Source organism: Panthera onca, chromosome A1 (genome assembly GCF_046562875.1).
Source record: "Panthera onca isolate mPanOnc1 chromosome A1, mPanOnc1 haplotype 2, whole genome shotgun sequence".
In the NCBI taxonomy this organism is placed as follows: domain Eukaryota; kingdom Metazoa; phylum Chordata; class Mammalia; order Carnivora; family Felidae; genus Panthera; species Panthera onca.
The window spans coordinates 128,333,045-128,352,507 of record NC_138339.1 but is presented as its reverse complement, the minus strand read 5'-3'; the positions used below and the strand labels follow the sequence as shown (position 1 = coordinate 128,352,507).

General features: G+C 56.5%; 1 protein-coding gene across 6 annotated transcripts in view; it reads left to right on the top strand.

Moving 5' to 3' along the window:
* Positions 1-243: 243 nt before the first annotated feature.
* Positions 244-19,463, top strand: part of TCF7 (transcription factor 7) — a 32,231-nt gene continuing 13,011 nt past the window's right edge. For 3 of the 6 annotated variants that reach the window (XM_060636134.3, XM_060636132.3, XM_060636137.2), the window contains exons 1-3: positions 245-698; positions 873-939; positions 1,445-1,569. In XM_060636134.3, coding sequence (XP_060492117.1) covers positions 249-698; positions 873-939; positions 1,445-1,569 — 642 coding nt within the window. In that variant the 5' untranslated portion in view covers positions 245-248. Of the gene's footprint in view, positions 699-872; positions 940-1,444; positions 1,570-19,463 lie in introns of all 6 variants that reach the window. The other 3 variants (XM_060636138.2, XM_060636135.2, XM_060636136.2) reach the window with 2 other exon arrangements.

Sequence of the window (19,463 nt, the reverse complement as noted above, 5' to 3'; positions counted from 1 at the left end):
GAATCCCATATTGTAGGTGAGGAAGCAAGGTCAAGAGTCTCGTTCAGGGTCCCCGCGTTTCAGAAGGGTGAAGCCTGTCGGACGCCTCACAGCTACGCCCGCGAGAGCTAGCCCTTTAAGATTGCGCGCGCCGGTCGCGTCCCGGCCTCTCCGAGGAAAGGAGGGGCGGGGCGGCTGGCCACGCCCCCGGCCGGGCCCGCCCCCGGCGTCCCCGCCCCGCCCCCCGCACTGAGCCGGCGGCGCCTTTGATGTTCGGACCCGCCAGCTCCCGGAGCCGCTCAGCCTGGCGCCCGCGCCCCGCGCCCGCAGCCCGCCCAGGCGGAGTCAGCCCGCGCTCCGCCCGCCGCGCTTCGGGCTCGGAGGTCCCGACTCCGGGCTCGCCGCCTGCCGGGCCGGCTCCGCGCCCCGCACTCCCGCGCCCCGCGCCCCCGCGGGCGGAGCGCACCATGCCGCAGTTGGACTCGGGCGGGGGCGGCGCGGGCGGGGGCGACGACCTCGGCGCGCCCGACGAGCTGCTGGCCTTCCAGGACGAGGGCGAGGAGCAGGACGACAAGAGCCGCGACAGCGCCGCGGGCCCCGAGCGCGACCTGGCCGAGCTCAAGTCGTCGCTGGTCAATGAGTCCGAGGGCGCGGCGGGCGGCGCGGGGGTCCCTGGGGCCGGTGCCGGGGCCCGCGGCGAGGCGGAGGTCGGGGCCGAGGTGAGCGCCGGCCCTCGCCCTGCGCCTCTCGCTCGCCAGCCGCCCCCCGTGCCCTGCTGGCCCCGCCCCGCCCTCCCGGTCCCCTGGGGTACCCATCCCTCAGACCCCTCCTGACCCGGGCCGCGAGCCCCGCGCCCCTCACGCCCCTCACGCCCCCTCTGGATCTCCCCGCAGGCTCTCGGGCGGGAACACGCTTCGCAGAGACTTTTCCCCGACAAACTTCCAGAGTCTCTGGAAGACGGTGAGTTACCGCTCGGTTCCCCTCCAGCCGCTAAGGCCCCGGTGGGAAAGGGGGTGGCACGGAGGACGAGGGTGGCGGGGGGGGGGGTGCACCCCGCACGGCAACTAAAGGAGGCGGCAAAACCGGGGGGTGGGGTGGGGGCGGGTTTCCCGGGCGCCGCCGGGCTCGAGTCACTTCCGGTGCCCTGACCTTTATAGGAGTAAACAGACCCCCGCCATCTCCGCCTCCCCTCCTGCCCAGGTGACTGACTAATCCCCAGTCTTGAGGAGAAAGCGTTGGCCCAGGTTCCTTGGCCGGCGGGCGAGCTGGGGGTCAAGTAGGGGCCGCCCAGGGGAGGCCTGGACGCGGGGTCCTTCGTCGGAACTCGGTACCGAGGCACTCCCGGCGCTTTTTTTCTCAAGTCCCACTTGAACGGGACCCCTCGGCAATTCTTACTCTGGAGAGCAGACCCCTCCAGCCCTGACAGCCCCGGCGGGCGCGTCTGACCCAGCTGTGGTTTTTCCAGGCCTGAAGGCCCCGGAGTGCGCCAGCGGCATGTACAAAGACACCGTCTACTCGGCCTTCAATCTGCTCATGCACTACCCACCCCCTTCGGGAGCAGGGCAGCACCCCCAGCCGCAGCCCCCACTGGTAAGTGGCCCCGGCATCCTGCAGGCCTTGTGCCTGCTACCTCCTTGACCAGGTAGGTGAGGCATGGGCAACAAGTGTCTTGTGCCTAGAACAAAATAGATAAGTGAGAACTCTTTTCTGGTGTCTTTTCCCATATACACCCAGTGGGATGGGAAGCAGGAGAACTTTGCTGAAGGAAGGAGAGACCGCCCTAGGCACCCCCTTCCCTCCAGCTGTTGGCCTTTGTCCTCCCAGCTTGCTCACAAGCAGGTGCAGGCCCTGTCCTGATGCTAGGTAATGCCAGGGTAGAGTCTTTTCCGAGAATTTTTGAGCTGACACCATTCCCTCCCCTCCTGAGGTGCTGGTGTTCTGGTGTGGTCTGAACTGTGAGCTTTGCAGTTGGCCTTTTCCCGGAGCCTGAGCCCCAAGCCTGGGTGTTTGGAGGAATGGGCAGAAATGCTGGTGTGCTTCAGAGCTCCCGGCTGTGCAGGACAAACAGACTCGACTCGCTCTGTCCTTCTTGCCATGAATGCACTATTGCCAGAGAAAGACCACAAATGCAATGTGTAGAAAGTAGGTTTTTATGAGGCTGGTTTGCTTTCCTATGCACCAGGAAGGGCCTGCAGAGGTGTTTCAAATCAGTGGTGTGGGTAAGGGACCTGTTGAATGATTTTGCTAATTAAATATATTTAAGCGCTTTGAAAGATTCCATGATCGTTACAAACCATGCTTTTCTGCCTCATTGGTACAGATGACCTGAAAGGTAGAAGAGCCTATTCTGAGTGCATTGGAGCAGTACAGCTGCACTTAAAAAAAAAAAAAAAAATTGAGATTAGTGTTTCAGACTGTCCTCAGCTGGCCTAAATCAGGGGTGAGATTAGAGGTCCTACAGTACACTAAATGTTTGGGGGCTTGGGGCTGCAAGTGGAGGCCTCGTGCAGGAGGGGCCGGCAGGTAGGAGGCTCACATGGCTAGTGGGGGTCACCCTGAGGGAGGAGGGTGACTGCTGGGCCATTTCAGATCAGAAGTGAGGAGAGTTGGTTCTGAAAGCTGTTTTGATGCCGGAGCCGGTGGGAGGTGAGAAGACAGATTCTTCTCCCCAGAAACCCAGAATGGAAAACCTGGTAAACTGTTGACTCTAGAAATGAGCTCCTTGGCCCTTGGACTCCCCATTTTCTCAAATGCAGAAGGAGCGTGATGGTTGAATGGTCTCTCTGCTCTAGGGTGGCTCCGTCTCTGAGGTGTTTGCTTCCTTCACGTCTGTGAGGGAGGCGGTTGCCCTTTGACCTCACCATCTCAGGCAACACCTCTTCCTAGAGACCTCCACCCTGCACCAGCAGATGCTTAACATAGATTCTTTCTGGGTCTCCTACAACAGGTAAACTCTTAGGTTTTGGGGCCAACTTGACATAACACAGCACTGCCAAACCACCGGCAGGTGAATTGCTTGGACAGGGCGCTGTGGTCACTGTGACAACCATGACTAGACAAAAGACCTAAGACCAAGAACAGTCCTAGGAGGGCAGGCTGCCCTCCAGCCTCTTGTGATTCCACAGTGCTTCAGGAAGGCGGTTGGATTTCTGTGTTCCTTTCATGGCCTGCGTGAGTGCAAGAGACCCCAGAGTGGGAGGGCCCCCTTCTCTGTAAGGGTGTGGTGATGGGACCATTTGGTCTCCTTTAGCTCACACTGGTCAGAGTGTAGGCAGACGGATGGCCAACTCCAGCAATCAGGATTCTTGGTGGGGGGGGCGGGGAGAGGGGGCTGCTGAAGCAGGCACATCACTCTTCCCCTAGCCTGGGTCATTTGTTTTTTCAACCTCGGCATCTTTCTCTAGCTATAGCAGATGGTTTTCTGTGTGTTATACCCTCTCGTGTAGAGGTAAGTCCCTTTGTCCTCCTCCCCACCCAGCTCAGCCTCCCACTGCCTGGCTTCCGGGAACACGGGAGGAGGAAGACAAGGTCTGGAGATGACTTTCTTTGTGCTGGTATCAGCTGTTCCATGGGGCTGGGAACAAGGACAGAGGCATGGGCCTAAGTTGGGGTCACACTGGGTGAGGAAGATGTGCATGAATACAAGGGAGGAGCCTCTTTTAAGCAAACCTGATAGTTAAAAATGAATAGCAAATAGAAGTAATTGTTGGTGTTACCCAAAAAGTTGTTGGACATTTAAATTAGGGCTGGTTTTAAAAGCAAAATTGATTGACTCCATGTTTTGGGAACACATTTATCAGAAAAGATACCCTTACAGTGGCGCAGGAGTTCATTGTAGGGCCCCTGAGGAAGAACTGCCTTGGCAGGTTTCTTCCCAAGCTCTGCTTTCCTGAGCCCATGGGACAGATGACACGCTGCCCAGCCCCTGCCCTTGAGCCTTAGAACTAGGCCCCCTCCCAGCTTTGCCCCCTCTGAGGGAATCCAGGTGGTCACCAGTTGTGCCAAAGAGCTTTTAAGGCCAGTTGCTTAACCTCCCCAGACAGTGGGAAGAGCCCATGCCGGGGTCGTCCTCTGCGCATGAGTGAGTAGCTACCATGTGGGATGCCTCAAAGCATGCAGACTCAAACCTTGCCAGGAGCGATGGACCAAATGACCACCTCACAGCCAACTGCCAGTGGGGAGAGGGGGATCTTTTACCTAAAAGGGTGCTTCTTTTTAGTACATGGCTTCTTGTGAATTCTTGTGAATTCTCCTTTTGGGAAAGGAGAATTGGTCAAAGTTTATTTCATGGCTGATGTTTGGCAGGCATCTAATGTAGGCTTGTAGACAGATCCTGGCCTAGACCAGTAGCCACGGCTTGTTTTTGTTTTGTTGGCTTTGTTCTGCTCTGAGATTGGGAGGGGGAAGTGGGAGGGCCAACTCTGGGCCTGGCTTTAAGGGAATTCTGGGATGAGTAAGGCTTCGCTCCCTAGGGAAACTCAGATTCTTGGATGTGCGTGACTGCCAGTCTGGTGCAAATCCTCTTCTCAAAAAGGATAGGAAGCCCCGTTGTTCTTGTGGCCCCTTCCATGGCTCCACTTGGAGTCTTGGGCCTGGAAGATTGCTGAGCCTTTTGCCATTTAGGTGAAGTGTCCAGAATAGGCAAATGTATAGAGATGGAACATAGATGAGTGGTTGCTAGAGACTGAGGAAAGGGGGGAATGGGGAGTGGCCGCTAATGGCTATAGCGTTTCTCTTTGAGGTAATGAATGTGTTCTGGAATTAGATAGTGGTGCAAGTTATACAACCTTGTGAATATGCTAAAAGCCACTGAACTGTATACTTTAGAACGCTGAATTTTATGATATACAAATTGGATGTCAATTGAAAAAACAAAAAAACAGCTGAGCCTTTTGGCTCTTGCAGGGACTGGGGGCTGTTCCCCTGTGCCTGACCTCCACGGCCATCCTGGTGTCTGTGCATGCCCCAAGCCAGGGGTCAGGCATCCGTTCCAATGTTGGGGAGCCCAGTGGAGGCAGTGGACTCTTGCTTGGACTCCTGACCGTGGAGCTCACATTTCTGGACTCCAGGGTTTGGGGTTAGATGAAAGCTGTGCTAATGAGCCCTGGGGGGATTAGGAGGTGCAGGTTTGAGCAAGACTTGAGCAGGGGAAGGAAGTGCTGCTGACCCATGGCCACTATGTCCAGTGAAGCTCTGCAGAGATACACTCAGCCAGCCCTCTATAGCCTCAGAGAGAGGGAGCCAGTGGGCCTTGCTGGGGAGGGTTAGTGATGGTTGATCACCCGCCCTGATTGGAGTGAAGCCTGTTAGGAGGAGTCTGGCACCAGGCTGGGCACCACATAGGTCACAGCCAGCCTTTCTGTCTCTGGGAATGCCTCGCTGAGTAGAAGAGACAGATGAACAGACTGGAACCAGGCCCTGGTCAGAGGAGTGCTGTCTCAGAAGGCCCTGCTGGGGCATCTTGGGTGGAGCCGGCCCTGATGTGGGCGGTGGGCTGTGGAGAAGGATCTGCCGGGCAGCTTTCTGAAGGTGCAGAGTTGGCCACCAGATAAGGACAGGGTACTTGGGCTCCCTTCCAAACATGCCAGATCTCCCACTTCTCTACCTCAGTTGCCACCCTAAAGCCCATACTGTCGCCGTCACTCACCCAGAAGGCAGTAATGGCTGCTTCCAGCCTCTCTCTGCCTCGACCTTGGCCCCCACCTGAACCCATGCCCTCACCCCCAGTCCAGGTTCCACATAGCAGCCAGGCATCAATCAGATCTCATTTCTTGCCTGATGAGACCCTGTAGTGGCTTCCCATTGCTCTTGGAGTAAAATCCAAACCTCACACCACAGCCTGAGTGCCTGGGTGGTCGGCCTCTGCTGACAGCCCCTCCTTCTCATCGCCATACTCTATCTCCATAGATAGCTTTAGTGTCCTGGCCTGTTTTATTTTTTTTTATTTTTTATTTTTTTTTAATTTTTTTTAACGTTTATTTATTTTTGAGACAGAGAGAGACAGAGCATGAACGGGGGAGGGTCAGAGAGAGAGGGAGACACAGAATCTGAAACAGGCTCCAGGCTCTGAGCAGTCAGCACAGAGCCCGACGCGGGGCTCGAACTCACATACCGCGAGATCGTGACCTGAGCCGAAGTCGGGCGCTTAACCGACTGAGCCACCCAGGCGCCCCTGTCCTGGCCTGTTTTATACCCGTCAGGTTCTTTCCCACCTCAGGACCTTTGCACTTGTTTCCTCAGCTTGGAACTCTCTTCCCTAGCTCTCATGTAGCTGCCACCTTCTCATTCCTCATTTGGGGCCTAATTCAAATATCACTTTACCAGAGACACCCCCTGTGAATATCCAGGTGGGACCTCTCTCATCCTCCCAGGCATCAGCTGCCTTGCCCACCTTGGCAGGTCTTCAGGCCGTGGTGGTTGGCATTGCTTTATGATGTACTCGCTAGTTATGCTTAGACCAAAGGCAGCCCATCTGCCAAAAGTATCTCTCAGCCTTAGTTTCCTCATTTGCACAATGGGGGTGGCGAGTCCTCTTCCCAGAGTTGGAGTGTAGACTGGAAGCAGCAGTGCCAGGGAAGTGCCCATGAAGGTGCCAGTGTGTCCTGGGCTTGAGAGGTAGCGGTTTGGTTGTGAGCGGTCCCTTCTTGCTCTCCTGGCTCCTCTGGGTTAGTGGTGGCTCACTGGTAGGCCGGACATAGACTCATGTCTGGAGGGCCGTATCTCTACTTTGGGCCACAAAGCTCCAGGAGTCTGAACCCTGGGGGCCGGCTCTGGGGCGGGGACTTAGGTATACAGGCCCATTGCTTGCTGCCCTACCTCATCTAGGGATTCTTGGGAGGGGAAGTACCATTCTTGGAGCCGGGATGGGAGCTCTCACTACTCACTCTGTCCTGAGATCCTCTCCTGCCACCTCTAGAGATTTATCTGAAAGAGGTCTCCCCTCCCACAGCCATGTGAAAGCCCTTTATGTAAGATGTCTGGGGCTTAAGCTGTTTTGTCAGAAAAATAGGGAAAAGACCCATTTGTTTCTTAGCCTCCATGCCTCGCTCAGACCTTTTCTCACACGGTCAGCCCTGCATGCACCCCCTCATGTCTTGACCCAGTGTTTCCCTTTCCCCTGGTGTGGGGGTGCATGTTTGCAGGCCCTCAGACGGTGCCCACATATAGCATCTGTGTCATCCCTCCTGTAGCTTCTAGTTTGCTCAGAGCTTGCCTTCATTACAGCAGGAACGATGATGTGTACAAATCATTTCTTAGTTATTTTTTGATTTTTTTCCTGGAGCAGTACATTTCAAGAGAGTTATGGGGTCAAAAAGGAGGAGGAATCAGGGGCACCTGGCTGGCTCAGTTGGTAAAGCATGCAACTCTTGATCTCAGGGTTGTGAGTTCGAATCTCTACCCTGGGGGTAGAGATTACATAAAAAAAAATCTTAAAAAAAAAAAATGTAGCAAGAACCATAGCATTTTGCTCCTCTGTACCCCAGTTTGCAGCTTGTTCCTTGCAGTGCCTAAGTGTGCAAACCCCAACATGGAGTTTCTTCTTTGTTGTTGTTCGTTTAATAGGTTCATGGTGGGCAGTGGGACTTCAGAGTTCTTTTGACTTGCATTCCTTCCTGACTTGGAAGGCTGTGTGGTATTGGCTGTGGTGTTTGGAAAATCTGCAGTCGCACCCAAGGTGCGACTACCTTCAGGGCGCCCTTTTGCTGCCTTTCAGGTCCAAGACAGCAGCACCAAGGAGGCTCATCCCAGAGACTCTCGCCCCACTCTATCCCCAGGGGCTGGAGTTAGAAGACTGCCTGCCCACTCCTCTAGCTCAGCGGGGCGTAGGGACTGACCCAACCCTAGGTGACCAACCTAGGCCCAGGAATTCTTCATCCCACTGTACCTGGGTCTCACCACGCCAGTTTCCATAGCCAACAAATGGGGATGTTCCTACCAGCTCTGCCTACCTCCCCACGTGCCCCAAGACAGGTGTGAGTGGGGTTGAAGAGGGGAGGGCTTGGTGGTACCTTCCCTGAGACTAGCAGCTCGTGGCCTCTTGGTCTCACAAGACCATACCCCACCCCTTGTCTGTGTAGAAAAAGCGGTTTAGCTGAGCTCTGAGAAGGGGCTGCAGGGGCCCTGGTTGCAAGTCAAATGCCTGCAGAGGTCAGGCTGGATTAGGGTGGGTACAGCTGCATGAAGGGATAGGGGGATGCCACCGCCTCCCTGTGAGCCTCCTCAGGCAGCTGTGATCCTGAAGCCATAGTCACACTCTCTCATGCCTTGTGACTGGCTGCTTCCTGCCGCTGTGTACAAACAAGACTCTGGTGGAGGAAACAGGTGTTTTATCAGGTCACAGGGCTCCCCCTTCCCCAACAGTATAGTGCACAGATCTTTGGGTTACTACCCTCCTTCTACTGGTGGGGACAGGAAGGCCAGGTCAGGGAAGAGATCTATCCAAGGCCAATTAGAGACATGGAGAGGGAGGGCATTGTCTGGAAGTTCCACCCTCGAACACCGTATCTGCCACTCTTTGGCCGAGAGGCCCTGAGTAAGTTACTTAACCGCCGGGAGGCTGAGTTTCCCCATCTAGAAATGAGGAGAATGAGGGTTCTGACCTCCTTGGGTTCCTGGGGCATGGAAGGAGGCACTCACTGTATATGGGTTCCTGCTATGTGGCAGATGTTGTCAGTGCAAGCACTGGAGTGAACAGCTCTTGCAGAGGGTGCCGTGCCGGGTGGGTGGAGCACTTCTGAAGCCCCCACGTTTGCTTTTCCTCAACTCAGCAGCCAGCCCCCCTGCAGCAATGTGGAGCACAGCTGTCCAGCCTGTCTGGCCTCATGGCCTCAGCTGGCTGGTGACAGAGTGCCTGCTGTATCTAGAACCCTGGTTCCAGACCCCTACTGGAGTTTCTGGGCCCCTGCATGCTTGGCCTTGGCTTAGCAAGAGGGGTGGCAGTCTCTACCCTCCCAGAGGATCTCAGTCCCAATGAGGTAGAGATGCCCTCCGGGGCATTCACAGCTGGCTTTGAGGTTCTGCCCAAGTTGGATGAAGGGCAGTGAGGAGGGAGAGGCCAGTGGTGGGCAACCCGGAAGGCTTTTTGAGAGGTCATGGTTGCAGCTGGCCGGGACCTGCATAGGTGAAGTGAGAGAACACTCTGCGGGGCAGGGTCAGAGCAGAGCAGATCAGGAATCAGTATGTTCTTGGTCATTGGAAGGGTGGCCCAAAGCCCAGGGTCTGTGAAGACTACAAGGTGAGGCTGGAGAAGAGCCAGCAGGGAGGACCCAGCAGGTGACCTTGATATGCAGGCAGCTCTGGTCCCAGAGCCTAGGAGTGGCTGGTAGGCACATGCGTGTGTTGGCAGAATGAAGAGCCAGGTGGTGACCATTGGCGCATGGTTTGAGTTGGGCATGGAGGGGGAGGCAGGCAGAGCCAGCAGCTGGGGCAGTGTGGATGCTGGGAGGCCCAGAGCTGATAGGCGGAGTGCGAGCAAGGCCAAGGCAGGGGGTGGGCTTTGGGCAAGGGAGACCCAGCATGCTGGCACATGCAAGGCAACAGAGACTCAGGGGTGGAAGTTTCCATTTTCATGTTATTTCATTTGTCTTTCAGTCTCTCTCTAGAGTCGTGGGTCCAGGGTCTTGGCCCCCTGTTTACTGAGAGGAACTGAACCCCAGAGGTCAGGTCCCTCAGCACATTGGTGATGTAGCCACAATGTAGAGAGCGCCTCTTACCAGCATCATCTTAAAAAAATTTTTTTTTTAACGTTTATTTATTTTTGAGACAGAGAGAGACAGAGCATGAACAGGGGAGGGGCAGAGAGAGAGGGAGACACAGAATCTGAAACAGGCTCCAGGCTCTGAGCTGTCAGCACAGAGCCCGACGCGGGGCTCGAACTCACAGACCGTGAGATCATGACCTGAGCCGAAGTTGGACGCTTAACCGACCAAGCCACCCACGCGCCCCGACCAGCATCGTCTTTAGCAAGACTGTGAGGCCCCAGCAGTCTAGGGAGGGTCTCTGAGAATCCAGGACATTGTTAGCTTCTTCCTTCAGGCAGTTTGATGCCTGTTTACAGGTCCACGAAGCCTGGGGTTTGGACCTGTCATCACCTCCCTCCCTAAAAAAATGTGGCCCACACCAGCCTTAGCATACACAAAGTCTCTGAACTGCAGCCTGGGTGGGTTTGTCTTGGTCATAGCGTTGTTTCCCGGTGCTGCTAGAACCTTGGGCTCCCCTTGGCACAGTCCCCTCATATGTGAGGGATGGTCCCTGCTGGGTAGGGGTCATGGCCAGGTGCAGAGCCAAGATGGGTGTGAGTCTGGCCCTCTCCTGTGGGGAAGCTGCCCATGGGAGTTTGTCCCACGGAGGTCGACTGCCTGGGCTTTGCCAGTACACACGGCTTTACCGTCCTGAGGAAGATGGGCATCACGGCCGATCCACAGCCAGAGTTCCCTGCAGGGCAGAGGAAGCAGACGTTCTGCCAAGTAAGCTTGCCTTACCCCTCACCCCTCCCATTAAAACAACCAGTTGTTTCTCTGTCCAGAGACAGGAAAGTTGTCTGGGCCCTACACTATCTTCTCAATGACGAGTGTGTGGCTGAGGCGTGGACAGGCAGGACGTGGCCTGCCCCAAGAACAGTGAGCTTTGGGGGTTTGCGTAGGTAAGCTGCCCCAGCCCACCATATCCGGGCTGGCCCACATGGGGCTGACAGATTCCCCCCTCCCAGAAAGCCCAGTTAGCCCGTGAGGGCAGGGAACTGTGATGGGCAGGGAAGCCAGAAGGCAGGCCCAACTTTTCTCCTTGGTGTGTGATCTCCAACAAATCTGTTAATCTCTCTAGGTCTCAGTTTCCTTCTCTCAGTCAGGAGTGGGGATCCCTGGCCATGAAGGATTGCTGACATTCAGATAAGTGTTGGCTGGAGACACTTGCTGCTCAGGTGGGCATCAGGTGGGGCTTGCTGGGCATTGCCAGGACTGCTCCAGGGCCAGCTTCCCCATCAGGCAAGAAGGTTGGGAGGGACAGAGGGACAGGTGTTGGGAGTTCAGGCTGAAGGCATTCTGACTAACTCTGACCTGGCTCTGGTGGCAGAGGCCCAGCCTCCCGATCTGCTGGGCCGCCATCTGAAACGCATTACCGATGCTTTGTAAACTCTACATCATTTGGCCACATGAAAGCCTAGGATCTAAAAATAGCCACTCCCAGAGGACGCCCCGCATTGGTGGGGCTCAGCTGACCTCTGCACGCACACCCACCACCGGGCCGTCTTCCTTGCCAGGGAGCCCCGAATGGCAGGGCCACACCCACCCACCCTCCCAGTGTGGGCAGCTACTGCCTGGGGCCACTTTATCTGGGCACAGATCTGATCCAGCTGGTCAAAGCTTTAGGCCCTGAGGCTTTACCCGGGGCAGAATGTCTGGAGGAGCCAGGAGGGAGGCAGCTGAGGTTGTGTTGGTGGCCCCGGGACCCCTTTCCTAGTCCTGTCACATGCCTGGAATGGCTGCGGGAGGCTCATTGGGAAGCCAGCAGAACCGTCTTACAGATGAGAACACTGGGCCCCATGCAGGGGGAGCACGGGAAGGCGGACTTGGCCACTGTTAGGTGGTGGACAGGAGGGCTGCTGGCTGATGTGCTGGCATTTTGGAGGTCAGGGGCCTACCCAGGGCCCTGTAGTGTCTGTGGAGAGCCAACCCCAGCAGGAAGGCAGGATGGCTGTGGATCTCCAGGCTGCTATGGTTGACTCTTTGCCCTGCTTTCTGTGGGTTCCCTCTCCCTATGGTCTCTATGACCAACTGCAAACCACTCTTTTCCCTAAAAATAAACATGCTTATGGGATTGGGGGAAGCTTTGTAGCTATCAAAGGAAATAATAGGGTGTTTAAGAAAATTACATTGCGTTTTAAATAACCAGCATGAAAGTCATTAAGTTTGAAGTTTCATTCAAATCAGATGGCTCTGTGGCTGGCCCAGTGGCCAGGCAGGCAGAGGGTGGGTGGGCCCTCAGGGATGCAGAGAGGCAGCCTGTGGAGAGATTTGTGCCAGCAGCAATGAGGTCTCTGTTGGGTACAGCCGGGGTCCAGGCAGGGCGGCTGCTTCGTGTGTGCCAGGCTGCGGCAGCCTCCCCACAGCGTGCTGGCCAGCTTTAAGCATTGTGCGGGTGGGAGCCGCCCAGCTGTGGTGGGCAGCCCCATGGGTGGGGCTTGGGGGGGACTGTAGTCCACAGGGTGTAGGGACAGACGACGCTGGGATTGCCGAGCCCACAAGGGGTGATGGCCATGTTGAGATGGGGTTTCAGGGATGGTGGTTTGGATCAGAAAGGGCTGGGGAAGATGTACTGGGCCAGGCCCATATCTGGCCTCCTCGCTGCGGGGATCTCAGTGCCCCACACAGGGTGTGACACAGAGTAGGTGCTCAGTAAATAGTTGTTGGGAGAATAACAACGGCGACAATTGTGTATGTGTTGAGAACTTCCCGAGTGCCAGGTCTGTGCCTGGGGCTTTCAATCCCAGTATCAAGGTCCTTGCAAGAAGCTGAGAAAATAGATGCTATTACTGCTCTCATTTTACAGATGGGGGATTTGAGGCTCAGAGAGGTTAAGAACATGCTAGTGCCTGGCATCAGGGCTTGGACTTAGTCTATTTTACCTCAAAGCCCATGTTCCCCATTGCTGTGCTCCTTTGCTCTCAAGTGTGTGGTGATGGGGGCACTGCAGGCCTCCAAGCTGAGTGGTACTCCCACTCCTGTTGTGTTCAGGAGCTGAATCCAGCTGGATTCTCTGACCCCAAGGACAGACTTGGCCCTCAGTGCCCCTCCTGGGCATGACATCACAGCTCTGGGCCTGGTCAGGGATGGATACTTTCCTCCTTGGATGTCTGACAAGGCAGGGCTTTTAGGACCAAAAGGGTTGTGTTTCTTGGTTGGAAGCAGGAGCCCAGGGTTTCCAGAATAAACATTGGCCTGGAAAATGTTTCCACATAACAGTTAAGATTGATCAGGTTTGATGCCTGGCAAAAGGATGCAGGATGATGCTTAACTGTCCATTGGTGGACCCCCTCTTCCATTGCTGGTCCTGGCTTAGGTTGGAGCTCACTGTTGGGTGTGTCTGTATCAGGTGCCCTCCTCTCTGTGACGTGGGGTTGGGCTGGAGGGTGTCCTAGGCCCTGAGTCACTGGGAATGGGCTGACTGAGGAAGCTGAGGTGTCCCTGGGGGTGTGTTGTGTCTGTTGTCATTGTGTCGTCTCACACCGCACCATGGGCAAGCCCTCCCGGGGCATTTTGAGAGCAGTTTTTTCTTGGATCGCCGCCCTTCTTTGCCTCCAGTCCCCTGGCTCTGGTCACTGAAGGCCGGTCAGGAGCTCAGCAGTCTGGCCTGATAGCAATCAGGCAGGAGTCCAAAGGAAGTCAAGGACCGCGGCCCCAGCCTGGCACAAAGTTGGCTTTCCTGAAAAGCCTTGGTCTTTTTTTCTTTTATTTTGTTCCTTATTAATTTAATCCCAACGTCAACCCCATGAGATGTGGACGGCCTACAGATGGGGAGCCAAGGCATGGGGAGACGTGCACCTTAGAAGTGCTGGTGGAGTGATTTGAACCCAGGCATGTGTTTCCTGCCCTTACCTCCATGCTCCCTTGCCTCTTAGACAACATATCTGTGCACTCCTTTTTGAAAAAAATGGGTTTTATAGCTCCAGCTGGGTCCCCTTGGCTGCCCCTATCCCCTCCCTCCCCACTCCTCACCCCCTCGGAATTTGGTATTTCCCTGTCTCCCATGTATTTTTATTCTGTTACACCCAGGTGAGTATCTGTAAGAACTGTTTGGTGTGGTTTTTGGAACCCCCTAACTAATCTCATTAGGGGGCTCTGCCTTCAGAGGGCCGCTGTGGCAGGTGGAGCAGCCCTGCCTCCCTCCCTGTGCGGACCCTGGGCCTGCAGGGCTTGGGTGTGAGCAGCAAAGCCTGCAGGAGCTCCTTTCCGCTCTGTGCCTTGTTTCCCTTTGGATAAACCGCTGGATTCGGTCCAGGCAGAGCCCCAAGGGTCTTAATTGGCAGTAGCTGTAAAAGTTAGACCCAAATGAGCTTCCTGACCATGGCCCCAGGGCAGGACTGTCCTCCTGGGGCTGGTACAGAGAGCTAGTACAGACCAGAGACCTCATCTTGTCTTTGCTCCTCAGAAGCTGGTTTGAATTCATCAGAGTCAGAAATGCAGGGCTGAGGCTGGGGACAAGATCTCCAAGTCTCCACCCCCGCCTGCCTAGGAGGTACCATCGCCCTCCGCCTTTCTGGGCTCTGCCTAGGCTCTCCGGCCTCTCCCACCTGGGCAGTGCCAGGCCCTCGTGAGAGCCACCTCAGTTGCCAGCAGCTATCCTTACCCCCTGCTTTCACATGTGGAGGGATGAGCACAGGCCAGACCCTGTGGAGAGATGACCTCTCACATTTCCTTTAGTCATTGATGACTGAGAAACTGAGTCACCTCCTGTGAGGACAGGGTGAAGACATCCTTCATACAGGCTAGGTGGAGGTCACAGCCATACCACTAGTCGGCTTGTGCCAAGAAAGTTTCTTGGCAGGGTGTTAACTGGCAAAGTCAAAGATCCCAGGCCCCTATGGGCTGGACGTCTGCGTGGGGAGACCGAGTGGGGGAAAGGGAATCTGGGGACCACTGGGTTCACATGTGTGGTCTCCATGCTGGCACACTACCCCTGGACTGTGAGGCCTCTTGCAGAGTGGTGATGATCTCTGGCCAGGAATTCCAAAGGGCTGGATTCCAATCCAGATCTGTCGCTACTTGCCATGAGGCGTCGGGCAAGTTGTTTAACCTCTCTGGGCTTCCCTTTCCCCATCTGCAAGATCTGCACGTGTCTTAAAGTGACAAGGGAAGACTGGTCAGACTCTGGTCAGGGAGTAGAACTCGGTGTGCTGGGCATACAGCAGGCTGTTCCTAGTGAGGGCTGCCATCTCTAAATGAGCATCTCTGCTCTTTTCTTCCTACCTTTCCTACACAGCCTGTTGGTTTTGCTCCTATGGGGAAAAACATCCTTGAACTCCTCTAGTGCCCCTTCTGCAGAGCCTTGCTTTCCCTACTGCCTGAGCTCTGAGATTGTCCTGGCCTGCCTTGGCCCACAGTGGGCTCCTGAACAGCTGGGCACTGAAGAGGAGCTGGCTAAGAGACCTCCCCGGGGCTGGGAGGGCTGAGGGGGCAGGGATGCCCAGCCCCAAGGCTGCTGTAGAGTCACCACATACGGTGTGTCAGTAGCATCAACTAGCAGCTCAGCTGCAGCAGCTCCCGGAAGCTTATATTTTCCTCTAAAAACATCCTGTCCTGAGGGGCGTTCACCTCAAAGAGGAAGAAGGAAAGCGCAAGTAAACGAATGCATAGAAACCACTGGAGGCTGTGGGCCAGGCCACTCAGCTCGGTGAGGTTCAGCTAGCTCTGAGGGTGCCTTGGGGCCAGGCTAGGTCTAGAGCAGGCCTGTGGTTTGCCAAGGCCTCATGCAGGGACTCTGGTCCCCACCTCTGCTGTGGCAAGGCCCTGTTATCTGATGTTGAGGCCGGGCGACTGGTAGACTGGCCACACGCACCTGGCAGGGCTCTGTGCAACCATGGCAACGCACCGTGCTGGCAGGTGGGACCCAAGCCTCCTGGTCCACAAGGGTGTGGCCCAGCCACCCCCCAGGCCTCCAGCTCAGCTGACCAAACGGCCACGGCTCCGTGCTCTGCGGCGGGTGTCTGGCACAAGGCGTCCGGCACGCTGTGGGCGGGGAGCTCGCGGGCCGTCCTCTGGAGAGCACCATGTCCTGGGCATTAGGGCCCAGAGCGGGGGCTGGGGATAAAACCGCATGAGCCCTGCTGGGGTGTATCTGTAGAGGGAGGGTCTGCAGGAATCCACAAATCCGGGCTCAGTTGATACGTAGACAAGTCTCCTCTGGAAAGTCTTGGGGGGCTTGCTTTCTTCTGGGACACTCATCTTCCAGGTCCCAGGCCTTGAGGGAGCTTCCCACCAGCAACTGGCCAGACTCCTTGGGACTTAAGCAACCACTGGTGCTGGACAGTGGGTCCCTAGCTCCACACACAGGTCTGAGGGAGCTGTGGGGCTACCTGGTGGGCCCTAGAGCTGGGAGAGGAACCAGGAGGAACTGATCGAGGTCAGAGTGTATGCTCAGGGCCAGGCCCTAGCTGGAGCCTGGCTCTTGACAGTGTGAGGAAGAGAAGGGAGAGCTATAGGGGGCTCTGAGCACGGCCAGTGTGTGGAATTGTGCAGGGCCGCTGGGCCACGGAACTGAAGCCCAGGCTATACTGTATCAGTAGCCCACCTTTCTGTCCAGTCAGCTTCTGCCCAGGAATGAGCATGAGGCTTGAGGTGTGGATCTGCCACTCCTGTGGGCTCGTCCCCACTGGTCTCTCTCCAGCTCCAACACAGGCATAGGGAACAAGGAGCCAGGAACTGGGTGACTGCAGTCGGCTCCGTGGCGGATGAGTGGGTGGGGCACGCAGAGGTTCTGGAGCACCAGGGACTCCAGAGGCCTTCCCTCTGCCGAGTACGGAACCTGGACAGGTGGAGATGACTAACAAGCCAGTGCTGCCCTCCGGCACCCCCAGGCCCACCTCTGCACCATGTGGGCACCTCTGCCTGCTGGGCTGTGGATCCTCTGCCAGTCGTTTGCAAGTCTGACCCTTAGACTGAGGTCAGAATGAGCAGTGAGGCTCGCAAGGAGCCGGAAGAAGCATGGAAAGTCATGAGGGGAGGAGGAGGGGTGGGTAAAGGCGCTGAGGCAGAGAGGAGCTAGGCACCAGGGCAGGAGAAGGGCAAGCCAGCGTGGCTGGATGGTGGCTGGTCGAGGATGAGTGGGGCGCACGTGCACTAAGGCCGGGGAGCCATGTCCAGCTATTGCCACCAGGCGGGCTCTTGGTTGCCAGCAGCCCTGGCAGGTAGGTAGGCAGGTGGTGTGGCCAGAACTCCCAATCCCAGGGGTCCCGGAACCCACTGAAGCATTTTTAGGGTCAGGGAGGGAGGCACTGGTTCAGGGAACTCTGACCAACCAGGCTGGAGAAAGGAAACTGGGGTGAGGACTGGCACGCCGTCCCCTCTACCCCCAGGTTTTGTCCATGACCAACCATAAGGCCTTTGTAGCACAGTAGGTAGAATCCCAGCTCTGCCACTTATTGTGTGATCTTGGGCAAGCTGTGTGACCTCTTAGTGCCTCAGTTTCCTCATCTACCAAATGGGTGTAATATACCTATATCCTAGGTTTGTTTAAAAGCATAGGAGTTAAACTCTGTAAGGTGTTCAGAACTGTGCCTGAGACATGGTAACCACTCAGTTATCATTGGAAAATGTTTTTCTCTCAGCCTGAAACATTTTTTTGGCTGGCACACAGGCACTCAGTGCTGAAAGCGGACTGAATGTGTCTGCCAGTTGTAATCAACAGAGAATCTGGGTGTGTGTGTGTGTGTGTGTGTGTGTGTCAGTCAGTGGGTGGGGGAACAGGAGGGCGGGAACTTCTGGCACCATCTCTTCCACAGGGAGGCTTGCTGGAGGTGGCCAGCGCGGTGGGGGGGGGGGGGGGGCACTCAGGTCTCACACACTCCCCCACCCCCAGGCGTGAGGCCCGAGGAAGCAGCAACTTTCTTCACTGGGAAAGTGTTGTGGGGCTCAAGCGTTTGGGGGTTTTCAGAGTCAACCGTCAGAGGCGAGGGAGTTTCTCTGCTGGTGGTGGCAAGGGCTCTCAGGGTGCACACAGCCTGTGAGCAGACCGCTGCGGTCTGCAGGGAAAATGCCGACTGTGTTTATTTTTCACCTGAGCCTGCAGGAAGTAGGGGGGCGAGGGGGTGAGGCAGGGCAGCCCAGCTGGGCCCAAGCTCAACCTCAGAGCAGAAGAGACCTATCCCGGAGTCCCTTATTTCTCCCTCCTCCTGTCCCACCCTACCTTTGGACCCCCCCCTTTCCTGGTTCCTGCCTACTCAACGAGAGGAATTTCTAGCCATGGGCTAATGAGAATGTCCTGGAAGGCTGAGAGTCACCTTTGGGACAACAGATTGGGAGTTGGAGTGGCTAGGAGCAGTCAAAGCAATGCAATAGCAGGAGGAATAGCAGACACAGCCTCCCAGCCCTAGGGTCTCCGGGTCCTGGCCCCGCTCTGTAGTGCTGCAGTCTGGCTATGTGTTTGGGGGGGACAGGGTGCAGACACAGGCAAAGAAGGGGATCCTGGAGTGTCCTCACCAAGGAGTATGGGCTGCTGTTGAGTCTTTGATTTGCTGATGCATTCCACCATGCTGCGAATACTTCCTGAGTGCCCAGGTCTATCCTTGGCCCTCTACCCTCACATAAGAGAGGTGAGGTTGTATAGTCGAGATGCTCAGGGCCCCATGGGGACAGTCAACCCAGGCCTGCCAGGCAGGTATCATCAGAGGGAGGACAGGAGAGGAGCTCCAGTCATCAGGTTCCTCATGCACATGCTAGTCCCCAGGCAACCCCACCTTGTCTGGGCAGCCTGGCCCCGGGACAGCCTTGTGCTGAGGCCGTGGAGCGGGACGTTCCACTGGCTGAGGGGGGTGTGGGGCACCGGGCCCTATGCCCGACATTCCCCCTGGCTACCACCACAGACACAGGGGGCCAGGGAGTGTGAGGCTGGGGAGCAGCATGCATAAACGTGGGAAGGACTGGCCGAGCCAGTGCCCTCCCCTGGATCCCTGGCCACCTCAGGGCCTCTAGCTGCTGGCATGTTCTCTGCCCCACCCCTGCCTACCTGGCATCTCTCCTGGGGTTTGGCTGCAGACTCCTGTTTAATTAGAGGCTTTTCCCCAGTTCCCAGGGAAGGCTGGTGGACAGGATAAGCCCTCTGACCATCGGGCAACGCCTCCTACCTCCCACCCCCTCCATACCCGTTGTCCACCTTCATCCCAGGCCAGAGACCGTAGGCTGAGCTGGATTCTGAGATTTCCAAGCCTGGCTGTGCTGCAACCTGGGGCTTAACCAGCCTGGCCAAGGAGAGTCAGTTCTGGTCCTCCCTCAGGTGAGGGGGCTCTCCATGGTTTCTTGGCCAAAGCTAGCCCTCCCCAAGAAGGGTGGTTTGCTGAGAAACGTACTGTGGAGGTACCCTCTCCTGCCTGGAAGCAGGCTTCCCTCCACCCCCCCCCCCCCACCACCCTTTTCCTGGGCAGAGTGGGACTGTCCTCCTGTAGCTGGCACCTTGGACCCCAGGCTCTGGTTCTAAGACTTCCTTCCCACGGTCCCACTCCCCAGCCAGGCTTACATTCCTGGGGGCCAAAGAGCCAGAACCGGGACTTAGATGGCAAGGCCTTCTCTGAAGCAGGAGCTTACTTACACTCAAAAGCCCCCAGGCCGGAGGGATCTTTGGAGGAAGTTCATTTCAACTAATGGGCCAGGGCTCCAGGCGTGGCAAATGGTGGAATGCCTTCTACCAGAGTCCCAGGTTCTTGAGGGAACGGTCTCTGACCTGTCTCCCTGTCCCAAGGCCTGGTCAGGGCTGATGCTGTCTGGCTACTACTGTCC